General features: G+C 41.9%; 1 protein-coding gene across 2 annotated transcripts in view; it reads left to right on the forward strand.

The window, feature by feature from the left end:
* Window positions 1-14914, forward strand: part of LOC109880976 (calpain-1 catalytic subunit-like) — an 81938-nt gene extending 67024 nt beyond the window's left edge. For both annotated transcript variants that reach the window (XM_031798702.1, XM_031798703.1), the window contains 12 exons: window positions 155-324; window positions 470-481; window positions 765-976; window positions 1112-1151; window positions 7856-7921; window positions 8134-8191; window positions 8362-8426; window positions 8692-8760; window positions 10702-10780; window positions 10885-10998; window positions 11223-11281; window positions 12606-14914. In XM_031798702.1, coding sequence (XP_031654562.1) covers window positions 155-324; window positions 470-481; window positions 765-976; window positions 1112-1151; window positions 7856-7921; window positions 8134-8191; window positions 8362-8426; window positions 8692-8760; window positions 10702-10780; window positions 10885-10998; window positions 11223-11281; window positions 12606-12632 — 971 coding nt within the window. In that variant the 3' untranslated portion in view covers window positions 12633-14914. The remainder of the gene's footprint in view (window positions 1-154; window positions 325-469; window positions 482-764; window positions 977-1111; window positions 1152-7855; window positions 7922-8133; window positions 8192-8361; window positions 8427-8691; window positions 8761-10701; window positions 10781-10884; window positions 10999-11222; window positions 11282-12605) is intronic.
* Window positions 14915-15056: the final 142 nt, after the last annotated feature.

The raw sequence follows: 15056 nt of genomic DNA on the forward strand, positions 1-15056 counted from the left end.
GGATCAACCCCCAGTATAACTCTGTCTTATCTCTGTGTTCCTCCAGACACGTTCTGGATCAACCCCCAGTATAACTCAGTCTTATCTCTGGGTTCCTCCAGACACGTTCTGGATCAACCCCCAGTATAACTCTGTCTTATCTGTGTTCCTCCAGACACATTCTGGATCAACCCCCAGTATAAGATCACTCTGCTAGAGGAGGACGACGACCCCGAGGATGAAGAGGTGGCTTGTAGCTTCCTGGTGGCTCTGATGCAGAAGGACAGGAGGAGGTACCGGAAACAGGGACAGGACATGCACACCATCGGGTTCGCCATCTACGAGGTGAGAAACGAACTCCTAAGGAGTCGACAGCCTAACATGTCTGGGGGGGGGGGGGGACGCTACACACTCACTACTTTGCTGTTCACAGAAATGCATAGTTTTCATCCTTTAATGTTTCTCCTATTGTATTCTTCTGTTTGTGCAGATTCCAGAAGAGGTATAAATCATTTTTTCCACAGCTGGACATTTAGGCTCATGTCTTTTGGGCATTGTGAGAATGAGCCAACTCGGGTATGGTTAAAGATGCGTTCTTCCTTTTTAAATGGCACTCATTTACATGAATATGGGCCAGTTTCCCAGACACAGGTTTAGCCTAGTCTTGGACTAAGAAGCATTTTTAATTAGGTGGGGGGGGGGGGGGGGTCTAGGACTTAACCTGTATCAGGTAAACTGGGCTTCAACATACAGTATGTAGTTGAAGACATGTATTTTCTATCCAGTACAGGGGCTGTCAGAACGTGCACTTAAAGAAGGACTTCTTCCTGACCCATTCATCCTGCGCTCGCTCGGAGACCTTCGTCAACCTGAGAGAGGTCAGCAACCGTCTCCGTCTGCCTCCAGGAGAATATCTCATCGTCCCCTCCACCTTCGAGTCTGGCCAGGAGGCCGACTTCGTCCTGCGAGTCTTCACTGAGAAACAGTCTGAGACAGAGTAAGTGTGTGCGTGTGATCCTGAAATTCATGACATATGGCTTTAAAAAAAAGACTTAATATGTGGGTCACCACATGTGTGTGTGCGTGCTTGGTGTGTGTGTATATTTTCATTGTGTCTGTTTTCTCATCCCAGAGAGTTAGACGATGAAATCTCAGCAGATCTGGAAGATGAGGTGGGATTTCCTGTATTGTCACTCACTACCATAACTACTATGAATAGAACAGTCACTACCATAACTACTATGGCTAGAACAGTCACTACCATAACTACTATGGCTAGAACAGTCACTACTATGGCTAGAACAGTCACTACCATGACTACTATGGCTAGAACAGTCACTACTATGGCTAGAACAGTCACTACCATAACTACTATGAATAGAACAGTCACTACCATAACTACTATGGGTAGAACAGTCACTACCATAACTACTATGGATAGAACAGTCACTACCATAACTACTATGAATAGAACAGTCACTACCATAACTACTATGAATAGAACAGTCACTACCATAACTACTATGGCTAGAACAGTCACTACCATAACTACTATGGCTAGAACAGTCACTACCATAACTACTATGGCTAGAACAGTCACTACTATGGATAGAACAGTCACTACCATAACTACTATGGATAGAACAGTCACTACTATGGATAGAACAGTCACTACCATAACTACTATGGCTAGAACAGTCACTACCATATCTACTATGGCTAGAACAGTCACTACTATGGGTAGAACAGTCACTACCATAACTACTATGGATAGAACAGTCACTACCATAACTACTATGGCTAGAACAGTCACTACTATGGGTAGAACAGTCACTACTATGGCTAGAACAGTCACTACCATATCTACTATGGATAGAACAGTCACTACTATGAATAGAACAGTCACTACCATAACTACTATGGCTAGAACAGTCACTACCATAACTACTATGGCTAGAACAGTCACTACTATGGATAGAACAGTCACTACCATAACTACTATGGATAGAACAGTCACTACTATGGATAGAACAGTCACTACCATAACTACTATGGATAGAACAGTCACTACCATAACTACTATGGCTAGAACAGTCACTACTATGGGTAGAACAGTCACTACTATGGCTAGAACAGTCACTACCATATCTACTATGGATAGAACAGTCACTACTATGGGTAGAACAGTCACTACTATGGCTAGAACAGTCACTACCATAACTACTATGGATAGAACAGTCACTACTATATCTACTAGGGCTAGAACAGTCACTACCATAACTACTATGGCTAGAACAGTCACTACCATAACTACTATGGCTAGAACAGTCACTACCATAACTACTATGGCTAGAACAGTCACTACCATAACTACTATGGCTAGAACAGTCACTACTATGGGTAGAACAGTCACTACTATGAATAGAAAAGTCACTACCATAACTACTATGACTAGAACAGTCACTACCATAACTACTATGGCTAGAACAGTCACTACTATGGGTAGAACAGTCACTACTATGAATAGAAAAGTCACTACCATAACTACTATGGCTAGAACAGTCACTACCATAACTACTATGGCTAGAACAGTCACTACTATGGCTAGAACAGTCACTACCATATCTACTATGGCTAGAACAGTCACTACCATAACTACTATGGCTAGAACAGTCACTACTATGGGTAGAACAGTCACTACTATGAATAGAAAGGTCACTACCATAACTACTATGGCTAGAACAGTCACTACCATAACTACTATGGCTAGAACAGTCTCTACTATGGCTAGAACAGTCACTACCATATCTACTATGGCTAGAAACGTCACTACCATAACTACTATGGCTAGAACAGTCACTACCATAACTACTATGGGTAGAACAGTCACTACCATATCTACTATGGCTAGAACAGTCACTACATTAACTACTATGGGTAGAACAGTCACTACCATATCTACTATGGCTAGAACAGTCACTACCATAACTACTATGGCTAGAACAGTCACTACCATAACTACTATGGCTAGAACAGTCACTACTATGAATAGAAAAGTCACTACTATGAATAGAAAAGTCACTACCATAACTACTATGGCTAGAACAGTCACTACCATAACTACTATGGCTAGAACAGTCACTACCATAACTACTATGGCTAGAACAGTCACTACCATAACTACTATGGATAGAACAGTCACTACCATATCTACTATGGCTAGAACAGTCACTATTATGGATAGAACAGTAACTACTATAACTACTATGGCTAGAACAGTCACTACTATGGCTAGAACAGTCACTACCATAACTACTATGGCTAGAACAGTCACTACTATGGCTAGAACAGTCACTACTATGGCTAGAACAGTCACTACCATAACTACTATGGCTAGAACAGTCACTACCATATATACTATGGCTAGAACAGTCACTACCATAACTACTATGGCTAGAACAGTCACTACCATATATACTATGGCTAGAACAGTCACTACCATAACTACTATGGCTAGAACAGTCACTACCATAACTACTAAGGGTAGAAAAGTCACTACCATAACTACTATGGCTAGAACAGTCACTACCATAACTACTATGGGTAGAAAAGTCACTACCATAACTACTATGGCTAGAACAGTCACTACCATAACTACTATGGCTAGAACAGTCACTACTATGGATAGAACAGTCACTACTATGGGTAGAACAGTCACTACCATAACTACTATGGATAGAACAGTCACTACCATAACTACTATGGCTAGAACAGTCACTACTATGAATACAACAGTCACTACTATGAATACAACAGTCACTACTATGAATAGAACAGTCACTACTATGAATAGAACAGTCACTACTATGAATAGAACAGTCACTACTATGAATACAACAGTCACTACTATGAATACAACAGTCACTACTATGGGTAGAACAGTCACTACCATAACTACTATGGCTAGAACAGTCACTACTATGGGTAGAACAGTCACTACTATGGCTAGAACAGTCACTACCATATCTACTATGGATAGAACAGTCACTACTATGGGTAGAACAGTCACTACTATGGCTAGAACAGTCACTACCATAACTACTATGGATAGAACAGTCACTACTATATCTACTAGGGCTAGAACAGTCACTACCATAACTACTATGGCTAGAACAGTCACTACCATAACTACTATGGCTAGAACAGTCACTACCATAACTACTATGGCTAGAACAGTCACTACCATAACTACTATGGCTAGAACAGTCACTACTATGGGTAGAACAGTCACTACTATGAATAGAAAAGTCACTACCATAACTACTATGACTAGAACAGTCACTACCATAACTACTATGGCTAGAACAGTCACTACTATGGGTAGAACAGTCACTACTATGAATAGAAAAGTCACTACCATAACTACTATGGCTAGAACAGTCACTACCATAACTACTATGGCTAGAACAGTCACTACTATGGCTAGAACAGGCACTACCATATCTACTATGGCTAGAACAGTCACTACCATAACTACTATGGCTAGAACAGTCACTACTATGGGTAGAACAGTCACTACTATGAATAGACAAGTCACTACCATAACTACTATGACTAGAACAGTCACTACCATAACTACTATGGCTAGAACAGTCACTACTATGGGTAGAACAGTCACTACTATGAATAGAAAGGTCACTACCATAACTACTATGGCTAGAACAGTCACTACCATAACTACTATGGCTAGAACAGTCACTACCATATCTACTATGGCTAGAACAGTCACTACCATAACTACTATGGCTAGAACAGTCACTACTATGGCTAGAACAGTCACTACCATATCTACTATGGCTAGAAACGTCACTACCATAACTACTATGGCTAGAACAGTGACTACCATAACTACTATGGGTAGAACAGTCACTACCATATCTACTATGGCTAGAACAGTCACTACCATAACTACTATGGGTAGAACAGTCACTACCATATCTACTATGGCTAGAACAGTCACTACCATAACTACTATGGCTAGAACAGTCACTACCATAACTACTATGGCTAGAACAGTCACTACTATGAATAGAAAAGTCACTACTATGAATAGAAAAGTCACTACCATAACTACTATGGCTAGAACAGTCACTACCATAACTACTATGGCTAGAACAGTCACTACCATAACTACTATGGCTAGAACAGTCACTACCATAACTACTATGGATAGAACAGTCACTACCATATCTACTATGGCTAGAACAGTCACTATTATGGATAGAACAGTAACTACTATAACTACTATGGCTAGAACAGTCACTACTATGGCTAGAACAGTCACTACCATAACTACTATGGCTAGAACAGTCACTACTATGGCTAGAACAGTCACTACTATGGCTAGAACAGTCACTACCATAACTACTATGGCTAGAACAGTCACTACCATATATACTATGGCTAGAACAGTCACTACCATAACTACTATGGCTAGAACAGTCACTACCATAACTACTAAGGGTAGAAAAGTCACTACCATAACTACTATGGCTAGAACAGTCACTACCATAACTACTATGGGTAGAAAAGTCACTACCATAACTACTATGGCTAGAACAGTCACTACCATAACTACTATGGCTAGAACAGTCACTACTATGGATAGAACAGTCACTACTATGGGTAGAACAGTCACTACCATAACTACTATGGATAGAACAGTCACTACCATAACTACTATGGCTAGAACAGTCACTACTATGAATACAACAGTCACTACTATGAATACAACAGTCACTACTATGAATAGAACAGTCACTACTATGAATAGAACAGTCACTACTATGAATAGAACAGTCACTACTATGAATACAACAGTCACTACTATGAATACAACAGTCACTACTATGGGTAGAACAGTCACTACTATGGCTAGAACAGTCACTACTATGAATACAACAGTCACTACTATGAATACAACAGTCACTACTATGAATACAACAGTCACTACTATGAATACAACAGTCACTACTATGGCTAGAACAGTCACTACTATGGCTAGAACAGTCACTACTATGGCTAGAACAGTCACTACCATAACTACTATGGATAGAACAGTCACTACCATAACTACTATGGATAGAACAGTCACTACCATAACTACTATGGATAGAACAGTCACTACTATGAATAGAACAGTCACTACTATGAATAGAACAGTCACTACTATGGGTAGAACAGTCACTACTATGGATAGAACAGTCACTACTATGAATAGAACAGTCACTACCATAACTACTATGGCTAGAACAGTCACTACCATAACTACTATGGATAGAACAGTCACTACCATAACTACTATGAATAGAACAGTCACTACTATGAATAGAACAGTCACTACTATGGGTAGAACAGTCACTACTATGGATAGAACAGTCACTACCATAACTACTATGAATAGAACAGTCACTACTATGGATAGAACAGTCACTACTATGGATAGAACAGTCACTACCATAACTACTATGAATAGAACAGTCACTACTATGAATACAACAGTCACTACTATGGATAGAACAGTCACTACTATAGTAGTCACTACCATAACTACTATGAATAGAACAGTCACTACTATGGATAGAACAGTCACTACTATGGATAGAACAGTCACTACTATGGATAGAACAGTCACTACCATAACTACTATGAATAGAACAGTCACTACTATGAATACAACAGTCACTACTATGGATAGAACAGTCACTACTATAGTAGTCACTACCATAACTACTATGAATAGAACAGTCACTACTATGGATAGAACAGTCACTACTATGGATAGAACAGTCACTACCATAACTACTATGAATAGAACAGTCACTACTATGAATACAACAGTCACTACTATGGATAGAACAGTCACTACTATGGATAGAACAGTCACTACTATGGATAGAACAGTCACTACTATGAATAGAACAGTCACTACTATGGATAGAACAGTCACTACTATGAATAGAACAGTCACTACCATAACTACTATGGATAGAACAGTCACTACCATAACTACTATGGCTAGAACAGTCACTACTATGGCTAGAACAGTCACTACTATGGCTAGAACAGTCACTACTATGGATAGAACAGTCACTACTATGGGTAGAACAGTCACTACCATATCTACTATGAATAGAACAGTCACTACCATATCTACTATGAATAGAACAGTCACTACCATATCTACTATGGCTAGAACAGTCACTACTATGGATAGAACAGTCACTACCATAACTACTATGGATAGAACAGTCACTACTATGGATAGAACAGTCACTACCATAACTACTATGGATAGAACAGTCACTACTATGAATAGAACAGTCACTACTATGGATAGAACAGTCACTACTATGAATAGAACAGTCACTACTATGGATAGAACAGTCACTACTATGGATAGAACAGTCACTACCATAACTACTATGGATAGAACAGTCACTACCATAACTACTATGGATAGAACAGTCACTACTATGGATAGAACAGTCACTACTATGGATAGAACAGTCACTACTATGGATAGAACAGTCACTACCATAACTACTATGGCTAGAACAGTCACTACCATAACTACTATGGATAGAACAGTCACTACTATGGATAGAACAGTCACTACTATGAATAGAACAGTCACTACCATAACTACTATGGCTAGAACAGTCACTACCATAACTACTATGGCTAGAACATAAGACTAATGTCGACAATGTAGCTGTCTTGACTGTTTCTATGGTTTCATATTGTACATCCTGACCTTCTGATTAAATGTTTGGAATGTAAAAAATAATAATTGTATTCCCCTGTTCTCTTGTAGGATGACATCAGTGAAGATGACATCGAAGACTCATTCAAATCTATGTTTTCTCAGCTGGCAGGAGAGGTGGGTTTCCTTTATTGGCTTGTTAGCCGTTAGCTAAATGAGAGATGTCCATCGTAGGATTATCAGCTATGCTATATCTAATTCAGATAACAAATATTCTTGAACTAATTTGTTCCAAGATTGTTTAAAGGATGGACCTTCGAGATTTTTCTAAACCTACGCTATGTCTAAGACTTGTTTTTTTCCCCCTCAACCGCCCTTCTGTGTTTTAGGACATGGAGATTTCTGTCCGCGAGCTTAGGACCATCCTGAACAGAGTAGTGACTAGACGTGAGTACAGCGGTTTTCCTTTGGTGTGAACCCACATATTTCCTGATAGCCCGAACCCAGTCCACCATTATTGTATGCCCCCCTTCTCAGGGGGACAGGAGTTAGCTTTGTGGGTTCTGCTGTGGGAAGACTCAGATCATCAGTTTGACTGTTTTGTTGTTTGATTTCAGACGAAGACCTGAAGACAGACGGCTTCAGTATGGAGTCCTGTAGGACCATGGTCAGCCTCATGGATGTATCCTTTTCACGTTGTTTTCCCCCCACACCCGTACTCTGGACAGGACTCGCCCTCCCCTTTGTTAATTCTAAAGAGTTGGGATTGGCCAGTGGTCTCTCAGGACCCTATAGGCTTGAGAACACTTTAGATTTGACAGCCCTCTGGCGAATCAGCTCCCTTTGTGCTGTCGGTATTGAACAGGGTCTCCACACTAGCAGCATGTTTCTGATTGGCTGACTGAAGAGTTTCCTTTTTACATTCCTTGACTCAGCAAATCCCCCAGAAGGATGGCACTGCCCGTCTCGGCCTGGTAGAGTTCCAGATGCTCTGGAATAAGATCAGGAAGTGGCTGGTAAGGCCTGGTAGAGTTCCAGATGCTCTGGAATAAGATCAGGAAGTGGCTGGTAAGGCCTGGTAGAGTTCCAGATGCTCTGGAATAAGATCAGGAAGTGGCTGGTAAGGCCTGGTAGAGTTCCAGATGCTCTGGAATAAGATCAGGAAGTGGCTGGTAAGGCCTGGTAGAGTTCCAGATGCTCTGGAATAAGATCAGGAAGTGGCTGGTAAGGCCTGGTAGAGTTCCAGATGCTCTGGAATAAGATCAGGAAGTGGCTGGTAAGGCCTGGTAGAGTTCCAGATGCTCTGGAATAAGATCAGGAAGTGGCTGGTAAGGCCTGGCTTGAATCCCCAACGGCAACCTATTCCTAATATAATGCACTACGGCCCAGAGATTTATCTGGGTTAGAGGTACCCTGCACAATTAGGGTTTGGGACATATACCTAGTTCTTCTGTCACCATGTACTGTTGTTGGTGAAAGCTAAGGGTTGATTCATTCCTGATTCAATTCCTTAGGGCCCAGTTTGTATCTGGCTTGAAGGTGGACAACACTGATTCATTTATATGAATGATTCATATTCATTACTATTCAATACAATACTGATTCATATTCATTACTATTCAATACAATACTGATTCATATTCATTACTATTCAATACAATACTGATTCATATTCATTACTATTCAATACCATACTGATTCATATTCATTACTATTCAATACAATGCCCACAAACCCAGGTGGGAAAAGGCTACCTAAGTATGGTTCTCAATCAGAGACAACGATAGACAGCTGCCTCTGATTGAGAACCCACACCCGGCCAAACAGACACAGAAATCCAAAACATAGAAAATGAACATAGAATGCCCACCCTAGTCACACCCTGGCCTAACCAAAATAGAGAATAAAAACCTCTCTATGGCCAGGGCGTGACACTCTGCATCAATCTACAGCCTTTTGTACACCTGCAGTAACAGGAATAACAGGAATAACAGCATATATACAGTTTAATAGGTACACCACCCCGTTCACAAAAAAAATGGTTCGCTCCTACAGACAGAGTCACATGACCATGGCTTGTTATATACAGCAGGCAAACAGGCATCGAGGCATTCAGTTACTGTTTAATTGAACGTTAGAATGGGCAAAACAAGTGACCTAAGCGCCGTTGAGGATGGTATGATCGTCGGTGCCGGGTCAAGGGTCGTGCAAACTAACAGGCGTGCCACAAACCGTCAAATAACGGCGTGTCATCTTGGAACGCACAACTCGTCGATCCTTGTCACTGATTGGCTATTGCAGCAGACGACCACATCGGGGCTCCACTCCTATCAGCTAAACACAAGAAGAAGAAGAAGCAGCTACAGTGGACACGCCATCACCAACTCTGGACAATGAGGAGGAGAAATACATCTCCTGGTCTGACGAATCCCACTTCCTGTTGCGTCATGCAGATGGCAGAGTCAGGTTTTGGCATCAGCAGCATGAGTCCATGGTCCCATCCTGCCTGGTGTCAACGGTACAGACTGGTGGTGTAATGGAGTGTGGGGAATGTTTTCCTGGCATTACGTTAGGTCCCTTGATACCAATTGAGCAACGTTTCCATGCCCAGAAGAATGCAGGCTGTTCTGGAGGCAAAAGGGGGGTCTGACCTGGTACTAGATGGGTGTAAACTGGCCACCTAATAAACTGGCCACTGAGTATATACTTACATACATTTGAACCTAATATACTGAATCATTCAAAGAAATGCATGTATTTCCTACCTTTTGAAATCTGTATGGCCATGATTCAATCCAAGGTGCGTTATAGCGCCAGGCACTATGAATCTGACAATGCTTATTTATAGGCGTTTTCCATGACGTTCGCAGAGATCGCATTTCATGGTAAATGCTGTGCATGTGCGACATGAAATTGAATCCCGGCCTATGTCTATAATATCTGTGTTTTATCGGTAGGTCATCTATAGAGAATATGACATGGACAAGTCGGGATCCATGAGCTCCTATGAGATGCGACTTGCTGTGGAGTCGGCAGGTATAGTTACACACACACACACACACACACACACACACACACACACACACACACACACACACACACACACACACACACTACTGACTCTGCCGTCTCCCTCATAGGTTTTAAACTGAACAACAGGCTGAATCAGGTCCTGGTGGCTCGCTATGCTGAGAACGAGGCCATAGACTTTGACAACTTCATCTGCTGTCTGGTGAAACTGGAAGCCATGTTTAGTAAGTACTGTACTGTTAGTTAATCAAGATGGATGTACTGTGTGTAGACCTAATGTATGCTAAACCAGTTACCTGGGCAACCGTTAATGCTTTAAAAACCCTTTTTCTCATTGCACAAGTCTAGGTAGTCCCTCCTTGTTTTCTTCCTTTTGGTGTCTAATCGACATGACCCTGGTCATATCCAACAAAGTTATCATTCATAAATGTACTTTCTATTCTAACAGGATCTTTCCAGCAGCTAGACAAAGAGGGAGAAGGAGTGGCTGAGATGAACATCACTGAGGTGAGTCCTTTATCTGAGATGAATATCTCTGAGGTGGGTCCTGTATCTGAGATGAATATCTCTGAGGTGGGTCCTGTATCTGAGATGAATATCTCTGAGGTGGGTCCTTTATCTGAGATGGGTCCTTCATCTGAGATGAATATCTCTGAGGTGGGTCCTGGATCTGAGATGAATATCTCTGAGGTGGGTCCTGGATCTGAGATGAATATCTCTGAGGTGGGTCCTGGATCTGAGATGAATATCTCTGAGGTGGGTCCTGGATCTGAGATGAATATCTCTGAGGTGGGTCCTGGATCTGAGATGAACATCACTGAGGTGAGTCCTTTATCTGAGATGAATATCACTGAGGTGGGTCCTTTATCTGAGATGAATATCTCTGAGGTGGGTCCTGGATCTGAGATGAATATCTCTGAGGTGGGTCCTGGATCTGAGATGAATATCTCTGAGGTGGGTCCTGGATCTGAGATGAATATCTCTGAGGTGGGTCCTGTATCTGAGATGGGTCCTTCATCTGAGATGAATATCTCTGAGGTGGGTCCTTTATCTGAGATGAATATCTCTAAAGTGGGTTCTGGATCTGAGGTGAATATATATGAGGTGGGTCCTGGATCTGAGATTAATATATATGAGGTGGGTCCTGGATCTGAGATTAATATATCTGAGGTGGGTCCCGTATCTGAGATGAATATCTCTAAAGTGGGTTCTGGATCTGAGGTGAATATCTCTGAGGTGGGTCCTAGATCATTCTCTACATTTTCAACAAACAGCCATGCATTTTAGCAGCCTGTGGTCTAGTGTCTAACTTCTCTCCTCTCTGTGCCTCCCTCTTCTTCTCTTCTCTGTCCATCTCTCTTTCTCTCCTTTCTGTCCATCTCTCCTCTCTGTGCTTCTCTCTTCTTCTCTTCTGTCCATCTCTCTGTCCTTCTCTCCTCTCTGTCCATCTCTCTTTCTCTCCTCTCTGTCCATCTCTCCCTTTCTCTCATCTCTGTCCACCTGTCGTTCTCTCTCTCTCTCTTCTCTGTCCATCTCTCTCTCTCTCCTCTCTGTCCACCGGTCTCTCTCTTTCTCTCCTCTCTGTCCATCGGTCTCTCTCTTTCTCTCCTCTCTGTCCACCGGTCTCTCTCTTTCTCTCCTCTCTGTCCACCGGTCTCTTTCTTTCCTTTGTCCATCTCTCCCTCTTTCACTCCTCTCTGTCCATTGGCCTCTCTTTCTCTCCTCTCTGTCCATTGGCCTCTCTTTCTCTCCTCTCTGTCCATTGGCCTCTCTTTCTCTCCTCTCTGTCCATTGGCCTCTCTCTTTCTCTTTTCTTTCTGTATGTATTCAGTGGCTGTATATGACCATGTGTGGTTGAAGAGGACCAGTTTTCTCCCAGGAGAGGGACAGGCCGAACAGCCAACGTGCCCGGCAAGGTGCCTCTTCACTGGGCTCATATAGATCTAATGTAGCCTCTTCCTCGAAACCATGAAGACCTTCCTAGCCTATATCTTCCCCGAAACCATGAAGACCTTCCTAGCCTATATCTTCCTCTGCCTGATCTGAACTATAGGGCTGACCTGTACTGACTCAGATATTTTATTTCCACATTGTCCTTTCCAGCACGGTTCCAGCTACTATGGTGAAAGAATAACCAGCCCAGTTCAGTTCGGCCCAATAGTGTGAATCAGTTACTCCAGCCAGCTACACTACAGCACAGCCCCTCACCCAACCCCCCCTCAGCCTGCCATCTACACTACAGCAACCCCCTCACCCCCCCACCTCAGCCTGCCAACTACACTACAGCAAGCCCCCTCACCCCCCCACCTCAGCTTGCCATCTACACTACAGCAAGCCCCTCACCCCCCCACCTCAGCCTGCCAACTACAGTACATCAAGCCCCCTCACCCACCCCCCCCTCAGCCTGCCAACTACACTACAGCAAGCCCCCTCACCTAACCCCATATAGCAGTGAGGGTCCTACTAGCCATGTAATGCAGGGCGAGACCCTCCCGACCAAACTAAAGACCACACCCCCCATGCTACGGGGTTACCTATGCAAAATGTTAGAATTTTTTTGTTTTTTTAAAAACATTTTATTCACTGTGGAATTGTAGATCTGTCTGTAAATAAAGTGGGATGCACGACACTAATGAGCCCATACTGGTATCGTCCCGGCCCTACTAGCGGTGTCTGTAAATAAAGTGGGATGCACGACACTAATGAGCCCATACTGGTATCGTCCCGGCCCTACTAGAGGTGTCTGTAAATAAAGTGGGATGCACGACACTAATGAGCCCATACTGGTATCGTCCCGGGCCTACTAGAGGTGTCTGTAAATAAAGTGGGATGCACGACACTAATGAGCCCATACTGGTATCGTCCCGGCCCTACTAGAGGTGTCTGTAAATAAAGTGGGATGCACGACACTAATGAGCCCATACTGGTATCGTCCCGGCCCTACTAGAGGTGTCTGTAAATAAAGTGGGATGCACGACACTAATGAGCCCATACTGGTATCGTCCCGGTCCTACTAGAGCTGTCTGTGAACAGAATGGGTCAGAGCACGAAGCATCAGTATGGCTGTGTGGAAACACGTTTTTTTTAAATCACGTTAGTTGAACCGAAGAGGATCAGGTCTGTTTTATCTTTTTGCTGTTTTAGTGCACGTGAACTCTTTCATCACCTGGTTGACCCACCGTCAACCGAGGGGTTAGTGGGGTGTTATGGGAATATTTACAGATAGCGCATCTGGCTCACGCACCCAGAGGTTCTGTTAAACACGTTGTCAGATATATATCTTACGATTTTATAGGTTTATTATTTTGTGAGATATGTTAGGAAGGCTCTTGATTATCGCAGTGTTCTGGGTAATATCATTTGTCTTTTAGCCACAGCTTATATTCGAGGACATTATTTGACTATGCCCACTAGGTGGAAGTATTGTAGAGTCTCAGTGTGGCGATCATGGTACTGCAGTTGTAGAATGTTACTGTATATGAGGAAATACAGTATTTTAGTTATTAAATTGAACAAAAGTAGAACTGACAAATAACTAATCATAGTTTTTATGGGTTTAAAACATCTCGTATTGGATAATATTTTAGATACTCACGACCACGTGGATTGGATTACAATGCAGATTAAAGGGATGGTTAATCTAATTTTCATTCAAATGTATTTGAGTTGATGGTATTAAAGGGATGGTTAATCTAATTTTCATTGGGTAAAATGTATTTGAGTTGATTGTATTAAAGGGATGGTTAATCTAATTTTCATTGGGTAAAATGTATTTGAGTGGATTGTATTAAAGGGATGGTTAATCTAATTTTCATTCAAATGTATTTGAGTTGTCTATATGAATGATCTATAAGACCAAAGGAAGCAATGAGAGGAAAACGTTCCAACATAATTAAATCCATCAATGTCTACTGTACTAAAAATATGCCTCTCCCTATACTTTACACTTTAGAATTGATTTCAAATGAGTAAATAAGATCACTTCATTTATCCCAATGCTTTTCTGATTGCATCTAATATCTACATGTTGCTGTTTGAAAAGTTCTGATTGTGTCAATCCTCTATGCAAAAGCTAGTGATTGTAAATGTAGGGTTTTTACCTTCAGTAAATACATGTTCATGTGAACTCCTGGGATTGAACACTGTGCTTTATGGTCTTTGAAACTCTTGACATTTACAATCATAAGAGGCATGGCTTTCATCAAGTTCACACACACAGTAGAAATGAACATATTTGACCTAGATATAAAACTGGTCCTGATGGTGAAACTAATCAGTCTTT

The sequence above is a fragment of the Oncorhynchus kisutch genome, linkage group LG20 (genome assembly GCF_002021735.2).
Source record: "Oncorhynchus kisutch isolate 150728-3 linkage group LG20, Okis_V2, whole genome shotgun sequence".
In the NCBI taxonomy this organism is placed as follows: Eukaryota; Metazoa; Chordata; class Actinopteri; order Salmoniformes; family Salmonidae; genus Oncorhynchus; species Oncorhynchus kisutch.